The following is a 12,927-nucleotide window of genomic DNA, read 5'->3' as shown; positions in this document are numbered from 1 at the left end:
TATACAAAATGGGGCATTGCGAGTGGTTATGGGAATCGCCAGTAGAGAACACGTCTCAGCGGCTAGATGCGCCCTGCACTAGCTCCCCGTTAAATGTTGGCTCCTGTTTCGCCTTCTAGTTATTACTCAGAAATGTCGACAGGGCAAGATGCCAGCTTATCTCCAGGTTCTCTTGAAAGAGAAAACGCATCTGAGAACCCTTAGCTCCAGCAACACAGATCAGCTGGCCATCCCTAGGTGTAAGACCATGAAGGCTTCAAAGGGAGCCTTTCAGAATGCTGTCCCAAAAGCCTGGCATGATCTCCCACTGGAACTTAGGGGTTTACAATCCACTGAATTTTTCAAGAAGAAACTAAAATCGTACTTGTTTGCTTGTATCTTGCTTAATGATATCTGATGGCCCTGATCGTGATACTTGCTTTTTTGTCTTCTGGTTTAGTGTTTGTTGCGCCGTTAAGCCTATGGGTCCATGGTCTGCGCAATATAAATATGAAAAGTAAAGTAAAGATTCTAGAAATCCATCTAAGTAGTAACCATTTGAGGCTTCCATTGCCCGGTATGTGTCTGAATGCAACATCAGAGCTTCTTCACACAAAAGAAGTGCACCTCCACCCCCGACCCTCAGGTTTGCATGTCTATCTTGTGAGAACTGAATTGGCGTTAGTGGATTTTAAGTGCTACCTACCACTGGAGAACATCGGTAGGATAGCCGCATGGGCCACACTAATATTTTCTGAAAACACTATTCAATGAATTCAAGTTACAGGGTTGATGCTAAATGTGGGTAGGCGGTCTGTCTTGCGGGTTATATTTGTCTGACCTACCTTCTTGATTTAGATTCTTCTATTTCACTTCTACTGGCCTCCCTTCATATTGGGTACTTAGTAAACCCCCTGATGTATGGAGGAGAGGGGATTGGAAGTAGGAGTAACAAAAAGTTACCATAGTGACTACTGTATCCATAGTCCCCTTTCCTCCATTTCGGCCTCCTGTCTTCCCCCTTTTAATAAGGCACACCCTGTGATTTAACAAAGTACTGATGGGGAGACCAAGGAGTATGCATGAAGGTGTGGCGGACGTGGCTGCATCTTTACATGCGCGCGTACACTTTTTTCTTTTAATGAATGCTGCTAAAACACATGCTCTGTTCCCATCCACACACAGAACTATTACCCATAAGTATGGAGGAAAGGAACTATGGACTAGGAGTACAGTGGTCTGTACGGTCAGGAACTTGTGTTTAACTATGCAAATTTCCACTAAGGCGTGCCCTGAGGTCCTGCTCTGCTGACCTACATCGATCCAATGGCTGAGACAATGCCTTCCCTTTCCTGCAGGTACAAGGTATGAACTCAATCCTGCACCATAGGGCATTCCTGGGCTTATAAACCAATTCCTCCAGCACCTATGCATGCTGAGACTCTACCAGCCCTTTCATCCTCTCGTGCTCTTTTTTGCAGAGGTGCTGTCAATTGTGGGAGAGCACGCCTTACCATTGGGTAATATCCAAATAGGTGGAAATACACAGAGAAAAACCTACCAACCTTGAGTTGCACAGGAGAGTTTCATAACCCTGGATCGGCCAAAATTAGAACAGGAATCAGTCTTGCTTGTTGACCAACTCTGCCAGAAGCGATGCGATCTACCATAGTAGAGAATGAGTGCAATGGAGTTAAACTCCTTGAGAAAAATGTATAGTATAGGGCATTTAGGCTTTATCTTGCCCACCCCCAGGTTTAGAAGCTATAGTGGAATGGTTGGTTCCTGCAACCAAAGTTAAAGCACATGCCACCAGTTAGCATCCAGGCTCCACCTATGGCTGCCAGGAGGAGACTCTTATTTGTGTTTTTAATGTCTCCATGATCTCTCACATGAGGGATTTCTTTAAAAGCAGAATTATGGATGTCATTCTTGGGGCTTCCTGCCCAGGTGTGGCTCTTCCTCACTATCATTTCCTCCAAGGCAGAGACAGGTGTGGCAGTTCGGTGAAGCCCCTCTTTGAAAGTGGCAGAGAATGTTAAAAGGTTTTTTCCAAACTACAATATGCACAAGTAATGGCTGTTTCCTAGCCCAATATCACACTTTTCAGAATTCCTTCTTCTTTCTCCCAATCTTCTTCCCCCAATCTGCTCTCCCTTCAGCTTTCATCGAATTTACACGATATTCACAAGCACCTTTAGATCAAAGCAAGAAGTCTGTCAGTCAGAAGCCTAGGAGGATTTTTATTCTCATTTCTTCGTGTTAATTGGAACCTTCACAGTTCAAAATTTCTTCCACTATAGAGTTTCAAGATGGTCACGTCAGCACAGATTATGTGCTGCGGGCATGGGCCTAGGCGTGTGAAATAGGTTTGTGGAATACCTACATGCATGTGAATTCATGAGACCTACTCAACGCAGATTCCTCAGGTTCTCCAAAGCATTCTTTCAGTTCAGAGTGATAGTAGCAGTAAACACCTCTGAGACACCAAGGCATTCATACGTACTCATACTTGGTTGAGTCTCTAACTTGGCCGGCAGACCCAGAGAATTGCTTTTTCACTGGGCCTGTAAGTAAATGTAAAACAATCATCCCTCATCCATACACAACTTCAGTGTATCTGTCTGATCCAGCCCACCAGATTAGGCAAGGCTTTTTCTCCTTTGGAGAGGATTCAGCATATTTATTCAGCCTGCTCTCAGGATTTCAGCACTGTAAGCCACATATTGCTTATCTTTCAGTTGGTGATGGGACTTTCTGTGTATTGGTGGTGCCCCTTGCATACAAGAGATACTGTGAAGCATTTCGTGACTAATGCTCCCTGGATATGAAACTTTAATATAGTATTTACACCCGATGTGGTGGGCCGATCAGGTATTATCGGCCCAGGGCCCTAGTTAACAAAGATCCCCGGGCTGATAACACTCAATCCGGCATGCCGGTGAGGGCGTTAACGCTGTTAGCACCCCGGGTTGACAATCCGGTAACTGGAGTTGTCAGCGGGACTTGTGCTGAAGTCCCCCCTGCCACTACATCAATTTTTACTACCTTACTTAATATATGTATATTAAGTTGCCCATGAAGCACAGTCCCAGGGGTTTCTCTCAGGCACCCCATTTTTGCCATAGGATGATTTAATCGCCCAACATTGATTTTAAGGAGTAGTCTGGCGGAAGCCAATATTTGGTTTTGGCTCACCAGAAGTGCAAGCCGATTTACCTCATTAGTAGGCCAAAGTACTTTTTGATGAAACCTTTGGGGTACTTTTGTTATCCTATTCTCAGCCATTTTGTTTTAGTGTCTTCCTTTGCTCGGGGAAACTATGAGACAGGCCTTAAAATGGCCAGTTGGCCCAAGTGAGTCCTTTGTGGGCCCACAATGGAAGCCCCTATAGTGATTTGTACTGGTGTTGACCATTCCCTAGCCGTGGGCAGGCTACTAATCCTCCTGTTTAGGGTGCATCTGTATGCTTGCCATTTTTTGCGCCCAATCTGATTATCTGGCCTCCAAAACCTTGGTTTTAAATCCTCTCATGGGATTGGTGGGCTGGTAGAAGTCAGCCCCCTTGAGTGAATGAATATATAGCGGAAACTCTGTTCCTGAGGCTTTCCCACTGTTTCTGCATCTTTCTACTGGTCATAATGGCTGGATGCAGTGATCTAGGCATATGTGTGTCTGGCGCTGCTGGGTGTTCTTCCAAAGGTTTCCTCGCTCTGCTAATGGTTCTTATTTGCTGTTCGATCCCTGTTCTTGCTTTTAGTTATCTGCGTCCTTGTTGGCTCAGCATGCAAGACCCTGGGTGACCGGATCCTTCATTTTGTCTTTGAAAAGGGAATCCTTTACTTGCTGGGTTGTTTAGGCTTTTGGGAACAGACTTTCTGCAAGCAAATATTACCACTGGGACCAAATGGGAGAAGGGCTGCGGCCCAGTATGAAGGCCACATTTATGGGAGCCAGGGCAGAGGTCCTGAGCTGCCGAAACACGAGCTGAGATTTAGGACACCAGTGCCCTCAGAATAATGGTAATTCTATTTGAACTACCAGATTTCCAGGAATAAGACTCCTAAATCCTTCATGAATTGAATGGATTAGTGGGACATGTAGGGATTTTAGGCCCACCCCTGATAAAGAGGGGGCGGGGGGATGGCAGAGAATAACAAGGTCATTGATTTTTACCAGGGTGAGCAAAGGGTGATGCCAGTGCTTATAAGATTGCAGCGGTGAGGCATGATGGGGCGCCTGCGTGTCTGGAATGAGAAAAAAGTTGCTTTGTTTGCAAGTACCAGGCTGACCTCAAAGTTATCTTCCGAGCTCATGTTGACGGCTAGGTGCACATCACATGGTTAGGTTTTAAGACAGAGCGGTGTATTTAAATGTTTAACCAATCGTTTTACAGTAACCCGAGGTGAAGAGGCCCTTACCCACGTGTGAAGAAGCTGGAGGAGAAAATAAGGTCAATGGGAGAGGGGACTATAAGTGAATCGCTGATAGCCAATGAGGGTGGGGGATAAACACTGTATTTCAAATGTGTCACGAATGATGAGTTCTACGTTTATAACGTGATGTTTGCTTTGTATAAAAACCGAGAGCTTTGTGGCAGTGGATTTATAATTCCCTGTTGCCATTTTCCTTTTTGCATACAAAATAAAGCTCTTGTTCTTCTCGAAAAAGGCTGCACCAAGTTTTTTTAAGTAGCAAGTTTTTCTTTTTGTGACTGATTGTTGTGAGGTTACCCTACAGCCGCTTTACGCACCTTCAAGCTATGCTGACCCAAACATTGGCGCCTGTTCCAAGTTTCTTTGAGCCCATTGTTGCTTGTTGAACTGCACTGCTTAGTTGGATAAAGTACAGCCAACTTGCAGCTGAAGCGAAATCTCTGCTTTACTTGAATCGAGACCGTTTCACGTCTTCAAACTACCCTGACTGTACATTGCCTGCTTACCCAATGTTCTTTGAGCAACAAACCAATGCTTGTTGGACTGCATGGTTTTGTTGAATTACGTTGAACTAGCTCGCCAGCTGAAACCCACAAACGCACCGTAAAGCACCCACGAACCCGGCTCAACACTGTCAAGATGCTTGAGAGAAGACAAGCGGGTACATTTCTGTGGTGCTGTCCCTTTGGGCATACTCTGTGGGCCGTAGTGCCATTTATGACTGCATTCTATACCTTTAAGACGTATTTTTCTACTTGTTTGCCTTTTCCACAAGACTGTTCACATGCAGACTCTTTTTCTTCAATACTCAGTGCACCTTATGTCGCTTTCCCACAAATTCTGCATTCTCTGTGTATCACATTATAGGTGTGGGTTGTCAGTGTTTTAAATAGTTTGTCCTTTTAGTTTAAAGACTTATTTTTTATAGAACCTTGACTGGAAATGTCTTTTATTTTGCTACTGTGAGAAACTAAAGGGTGTCTCACCTACTAGTAACAGGGGACTTCTCTCTCAGGTGGCCAGGGCACGTCCATCGCCTTTGGATCGAGGCCCTGGAGGTGGACAAGTGCGGGGGGTGAGGCAACTGATGGTGAGAAACAGTATTCCCCCTTTCCTGTACCCACATTCGATACTATTTGATAGGACTCTCCAATGTTCCGACTCTCCCACCCGCCTTTCTGCACAAACACTGGACCGAGGAAGATGGCGACTGAGAGTAAAGAGGCTAACCCTTACATGTCTAGTTGGACATGTCCCACTAATGGGGTCAGGCAAAGTCAGGCACTTGACTTTAATCACATGTATCTGATGCCCATTAGCTCTCCCCACACGGATAAAAGGCAGAACATAGAGACACACTATGAGCAAGGTGGAACACTAGAAAGAGGCAGATCTTCCGGGGCAAAGGCAAACCTACTGGAGCAGGACGACCAACAACCGATCGAGGGACTAGAGCAAAGGGTAGAGACACTGTAAAGTTCCCTGCAGGAGTTTGTTCCCTGCAGGAAGCCGTGATGGAGACTTGGAGAAAGCTAAATCACAGACTAGAAGAAACCTGCATTGTGCGTCGAGGACGCCCGCGACCCTCCCAGGTGAAAGACAGAGTTGGGTAGGCGAGGCCAAGCATATGGTATTAACCTTGGCTTGTCAATCAAAGCCGCAGAGACAAGAAAGGAACGCGCACAACCAGTGAGTTAGTGAAAGACGTGACGTAAAAGGCCGGTTTGTGCCAAGGAAAGATTGAAGCCGCAACAGGGTATCTCACAAATAAAGGTTGCACACATGCTGATGAGACGCGAAACAAAGTTAACCAGAGATGAACTTTGAAGTGGCTGATAACTGTGAAGCCAGTGATACAGAGTAGCGGTGTAGTCTGGCGAAAGGAAGTAGCCCACTCGAAGGTCTCCACAAAATGTGAAATGTTTTGTTATAAAGCGGCAACGTGAACAAACTCTGAAATGCGTAATGGTCAAGATTAACTCCGGCAAAAGGGGAATTGAAAATGTGAATGACGAGAAAAAATTCTTTGAACTTTTGTGCTTATGGTAGTGAACTGCCCAGACCAAGAGACACTGGTGCGCTATTAGCATAAGAGTGTGAGCTGAAGAGAAAGTCGAAGTGGTCCTGCAGAGATCGTTGGTAAAAGCCTCGCACATTCGAACGCCTTTGACATTTGTAAAAGGTCTGAGGCAGTCTGGAAGTGTGATAAGTTAGGGGAAGTAAGCCCCTAACGAATGTGAATTAAGCTTGGGTAAGGGAGCCCCTGCAAGTGCTGTGATTGAGAGGTCGAAGCCTGGCTGAGGGAGATCTATGTGAACTGTTAAAACTTTGAATGGTCCGAGCCCGACGGAGGGAGACCTACGTGAACATTTTTGGTTGAACTGTGAAAGAACATTTGGTGAACTGGAATAAGTGACGTTAACGTTGACGGCCAGGCGGGCACGTATACACGTTTTGAACTGCCCTTGTTTTGGTAACATGGGCCAGAGTGTGTCATACTGTCTACGGAACTGCCTTACTCCATGCTGTCCAACGTGGGGAGGAGAGCTGACTCAGTCACTTTGATCCTTTATGTTATAACACTGATTTTCCTTTGCATACATAGTCCCCTTTACACACGTTTTGTATAAGAGATAGGGCAGGCATTAGGTTTTGTTAGTATAGGCCATTTTTGATTTGACAGAGACTGACTAGGACTGTTGTCTCTTTATTATTTCATGGTAGAGACTACTGCCATCATAGCTTTAGTGCACAGCAGGAGTGTCTCCAAACCCCAAAAATTGAATAAAGGTTTTGAAACGTGTACCTCTTGAGTCAGTGTCATACTTGTGATGCCATGCCTCCCTTACACTACTTACTGAACAAATGTTGATGTTTCCATGCGGGCTCATGCTCTTGAAGAGTATAGCCTGCCCATGCTACCTTAAAGAGGTTAGGGATGTATACCATTCATGTTGTGCCTGTTTCACCGTAACTGCACTGATGTACACATTTGAACTACATTGTGGCCCTTAGTCTCCCTTGGTCAATACTCATCGACATAGGCAGTTGTTATTGTTGGTGGCAGTCTGCACAAGAAGTAGCTGTTTTGGTTCACAGGAAGCCTTTTCCTCCTGGAGGATCCCAAAATGTAGCCTCTATTATTGTGAAATGCAGTATGTAGTCAAATGTTCTTCATTGGCCTTGTGTGTGATTGGGTGGATCCGGAAAAGACCATGAAGGGTAATTTTTCTGATGCAAGTGCTGACCCGGATCTCACAAAAGGAGATTCAATGCAGGGCTTGTAAACTGGGTGGGATCCTGGATTCATATCCCCTGACTTTTCAAAGGAGAATGCCAGAAAAGGCTTGTGCGGAATGTCCAGCGCTGATTGGCTGTCCACCCCGTGTTTGAATGGTGCATGTGTGTATGATTGGTGGGTAAGATTACCCTGTACCCATCAATGTGGCATAAGCACTGATAGACCACACAAGGAACATTGTCAACTGCTGAGACTTGCTCCTGAAATATCCAGAATGATGACTCACCCAAGGACGACTGCAGAAGTTCTCTACCAGCATCTTTTGGACTCTTGAAACCCCAACAGCAATGTTCTTCCTCTCTCCTGGCCAGACGGAACTGTGTCTTGCGATCCTTTCCCTTCATCCAATGAGGACCCGTGGATCCATTCTTCAAGAGGTATTTTGTGGCTTTTGAACTCCTGTACTCACTTGTGCTGCTTGACCTCTGAAACTGGGCACAATATCATCCTTGCTCACTGGTGCAACTGTATCCTCTGCAGAACTCACCTGTGTAGTGGGAGCCTGGTACAATACAAGCCAGGTAGAGTGATATAACCATGCCCTGTCAACAGAGCCTACCAATATCTCACCAACATGCCCCATTGGCAGCAGGAATCTGCAAAGTTACATATATCGGCTAGTGGCTCTGAGTTTAACAGAATGGCAGAAAAGGCCCTGCTTCTCGTTTCCCTGCAACCCTGCTTCCCATTCTAAAATCTTACACTATGCACCACCCAGTACCCTTCGTTGCACACTCAAGTTTAAAACTCCAGCATAAGAACACCTCTTGAGTCAGTGTCATACTTGTGATGCCATGCCTCCCTTACACTACTTAGCGTAGGATACCACATATCGTACAGGTAACGTAACTGAGCTAGAGAGGTCAGATCACACTGAAAAGGAACACCACTGAACTGAGCTGCTGCAGTCACCAACTCCTATTAGGTCATCTGTTCAATCTTAAGTTACAATTTTCTGATTTTAGCTTAAAGTTTGAGATGCATGCTGTTGAAAGATGATTTAAGATGGCGTACCAATTTCAAGCTACAGCGTTAAAGTAGGGATTGAAAAAGGTAGAGGTTGTGACCTGGTGGGTCTTATATGATCTCAGATTCTATGGTTTTAATAGCATAAGGAATTTTTTACTCGGATTTTTCATAGCATTTGTTGCCGTTATGAGGATCTGTGATCACTGCATGCTCCGTTTGATCAAATCCGAAAATGCAGAATCCAAAAACTGAGGCATGCATTGAGCACATGGATCACACTATCCGCCTTCACCCTACCCGCGGACCCCTGCTCCCTACTTACCTTTGCCTCTTTGTACTTATCTTCACTCCCAACTGATCCTCCACTCGCCCGTCCCACTGCAATGTAAGTATCCTACCCCTCAAGTGAATAGGGGCATCCATCGCATGGTCTTTTTTTTTCTTTTCTGTATTATTTCCCAGTACTGCACTCCTTCCTTCGGAAGCAGTGGACACCCCCAGCAGTCGCCAAACCCATTGTACCGAAAATGGGGAGCAGGTGTCACCTTTCGTTATAATTGGATTAAGCATTTTTGTTCATCCCCAATGTGCAGTATAAGCACATTCAGCATTTATTTTTCGATATTTTGCCACAATACCCCCTTTATGATTTGATATGGGAGAAAGATCAATTTTGACTATTGGATTTGCCTCTTCTGATCAGCCCTAAACAGTTAATTGTTTGTGGCTCACTCTTATGAAACACTTGTAATTCTTGGTGTCCCCATAGGGCAGATCCTCATGAATGTATTTTTTTTATACAAGGGGGAGGAGGCCTGGAATATTTCTTTTAAGTTCTCTATCCTTGTGTTTCGCTTCTTTTCTGTAAAAACACTTAGTGATGACGGGCCTGAGGCCATTCGCTAGCCATGGCCTATCTCCGATCCCTTTTTGTACATCAAATGTTTGGAAAGGGTTTTAAAAGTGTAGGCTGAATCTCATCCCCAAATTCACAGTTTTATTAATAGGCAGGGAGAGAAAGAAGTGGGATGGGTTAATGTATTGCCATCATCTAAAAGGTGTAGTGTGGAAGTGGCCAAAGGTTCATGGGCAAGGTGGGACAAACTGCCCCAGACCTCACTCGCCACATCTCTGACCCCCTTGCCGGCAGAGTGCGTTCTTGAACAACTACCTCTGAATGTCACTGTGCTTTAGCTTGGATACTGCTTAAACATCTCATCACCCTTCAACTGGGACACAGCAGGGTGCAGGCTGGCTACAAAAGGAGCCTAACTGCAGCTTCCATTGTGCGTTTTTCTCCGCAGTGTTGTGCACACCGAGATCCCCTGCCTGCCACCTGGACTCTGTAACTTGCTTGAATGACCTGGAGGGCCTGCTTCCTGCATATTGTCTGGCCTTATTACTGTCTGTCACCCCACTCCAAACCACCTTATCCAGCTTTTTGTTTGGAGGAAGCGTGCCTGGTGGAGTTATTTTGTAGACATTTCTCATGTGCTTCATGGTCACCAGATGGGTTGGGTCGCAAAGCAGTGGTGTGTCCAGGAATGATATTTTTGGGGATGGGGTACTTCCAGTTCATAACATTAACAAAGTCTGATATACATCTACATAGGTAGATAGATTGGTATTATCCTGATTTTTGTTTCCTTCAAGCTGTGTTTAGGTGCCCTCATCTCACTTCCAATGCATTTATAACCCTGTCTCGTTCCAGTATAAAATAAGATGCACACATATCTCAAGGAAGCAAAGAAACACTTTGATATGATTTTTATAAAGCCTTGTCTGAAGTTGAATAAGAGCCACAGAAGTCACACTTAAAGCAACAATAATGAAAGGCTATGAACCTATGCTTCAATGGATTGATGCTAACATTCAGACATGCATAACAATCTATTACAGCACTTTCGCTAAAGCACTTTCCATAAAATACTTTTGTTAAATGATTATTACCTGGCAACTGAAATTAATACTAATTTGTCGACCCAGAAGAATAAGAGGTTGAGTAGACCTTGCTAGGATTCAAACTTGTGACTTGCAGATCATATATACAACAGAGAGCACCTGTGGAGCTATCCTACCAGCTATTCTTCAATGTGCATACCACAGCATTTGTTAATGCATTGACCCTGGGGGGGTTACATTTCTTATTATTATAACACGTACTGTTACAGTACTTAGAAGCAGGAGAAATATGTCATGAGCCACTAGTAAACACGATGATAGTGTTATATTTGTGACTGGAAGGGACAGGAGACGGTAGTGAGCAGGTACCCTAATGTTTTTTTTATTTTTTACTGCAAAGATGATTAAGCTGCATACTCTCATTTGGATAGATCAGCTAATAAAAAGCTCAGCTCTGTCATGCGCCAGCCTGGACTTTCCAAATTCATATTTCAGCAGGGCTGAATGAGCCTTTCACCCTTCTTTGGTTGATACAATAAGTACTATTACTTTTGGTACTAATTACAATTTTTACAGTGCGTAGAAGCAGGCAGTGTCAGACATGAAGCACTATGCATTACAATATGACAGTGATTGCACCGGGGTACAAGAAAATCTAGGCCACAGTGGCATCAAAATGATAGAGCTCAGAGAAATGTAACAAGTTAACTCTAAATAGCAAGCTCTGGGTCTGATGCATCCAGTCTATCTGGCCTATATAGCCAAACACTACCCTCCAGTTGCACATTTGTGAATATAGCACATTTAACAAAGCCAAAACACACATGAAATGAGGAAGTCTTCTAGCAGGGGGTTATTATGATGGAAATGCCATACAGCAGCTCACAATAGCAGCAATGTTGCCAGATTTCACCTCACTAGAGTGTAGCAGGAAAGCTCATGGTTTATGACCCTTGATACGGGTGGAAGATGAAATAGGTTGGGCGACGATGACATGATCTTTGCACGATTTTCACTGTCTTCAGTATCCAAACGTACCCTAAAAATCGTGTTGATGGTGAGGATAATCGACCAACATCAAGTTTAAATGCAAAAGGCGAGTTTTTGCATCTCCCGTTTGTGTTGCCACTGGCACAAAGCATAAAATAGCAAGCGGGCCACACCAACTGTTTTGCATTAGGCTTTACCTAACCTTGTGTCAACCCTGGTTGTGTACAAAGTCCCGAAAATAGCATAGATAACAAAAAAAAGTGCAGGCTATATTCCCTAGACCCCAGGCATATTCTTCTTAAGTTAGTAAGGAAACTGTTAATATCCCGTGTCAGAAATCAGTCTTGCTCAAATTGTTTGTATCTAACTATTTTTTGTTTGAATGCAGAAAGAGCTGGAAGAACTGGTACAGCGGGAGCACGCAGTTATCGACGCCAAATCTGAGGGTGAGACACAGGGAGCCAGCACTCAGGCTTCGGCTGCAGAGAAAGGGGCGGGCAGCCCTGTGAAACCTACCACAGTGATGAAGAACCCCATGAATGGGAATGAAAGCCAGGCAAAACTATTGACCGAGAGGACTCCAGAGGAGCCAAGCCCCAAAGATGGGGAAAACAGTTCCAAAAAAGTGGACTGATTGGGCTGTGCCCCTTCGACTATGAACTGCTAGGCCTGCCATTTCTGCTTTGTGGCTTTTAAATGGGGATCCCAAATTTCATACTGCAGTGTTCATACTGTTTCATACTGTTTCATACTGCTGCAGTGTTATTCCATCAGAGGATTGCTTCTTCATTACAGGGGCTTGAAATGTGTAAAAAGTGTACCGCAACCCGGTCTCAGCTCCTCTAAGGAGCAGACTGATGCTATCGCTGCCGTTGAAGGCGATGGGTGCTGTGAACTTTTCCATGAGTGATAAGTGTTCTGCTATGGCATCGCTTGAGCTCGCATGTAGCAGATATCGGGCTTAATGCAAATAAATCATTGTCACCAGAAAAGACATTGTAAAGGTTTTGCATGAGCCCTGGGTGCCATTTCTGTCTAATTCTAGTTTGTGGAGCAGATAAAGTCTATGCGAATAGGTGGGGAGCAAGGCATTAAAGGGTTAAACTGAACATAACCTTACATAAAGAAGTGGGAGGAGTGGAAGACTGGGATTTTAGGGGAATAATGTGCCACAGCGTAATCCATGTGTCATAGATTTTTTTTTTGTCCTTTTCCTCAGTAAGCACTGTTGTGAAAGAGTACAGGGGTGTAGGATGATGCAAATGCATAAATAAATCAGTGGAGCAAACTACAAAACAGAACAATTCTCAGGCAATGCAACAGCACAAACATGCCTTGGGGAAGGGTAGA

At 44.6% G+C, this 12,927-nt stretch overlaps 1 protein-coding gene across 2 annotated transcripts in view; it reads left to right on the top strand.

The window, feature by feature from the left end:
* SIRT2 (sirtuin 2) overlaps positions 1-12,569 on the top strand; it is a 402,273-nt gene extending 389,704 nt beyond the window's left edge. For both annotated transcript variants that reach the window (XM_069644215.1, XM_069644214.1), the window contains exon 16: positions 11,966-12,569. In XM_069644215.1, the coding sequence (XP_069500316.1) occupies positions 11,966-12,211 (246 nt within the window). In that variant the 3' untranslated portion in view covers positions 12,212-12,569. The remainder of the gene's footprint in view (positions 1-11,965) is intronic.
* Positions 12,570-12,927: the final 358 nt, after the last annotated feature.

This window comes from Ambystoma mexicanum, chromosome 2p (assembly GCF_040938575.1).
Source record: "Ambystoma mexicanum isolate Mex_15411 chromosome 2p, UKY_AmexF1_1, whole genome shotgun sequence".
NCBI lineage: Eukaryota > Metazoa > Chordata > Amphibia > Caudata > Ambystomatidae > Ambystoma > Ambystoma mexicanum.
The sequence above is the reverse complement of the archived record's forward strand: the minus strand, read 5'-3'. Positions and strand labels throughout refer to the sequence as shown.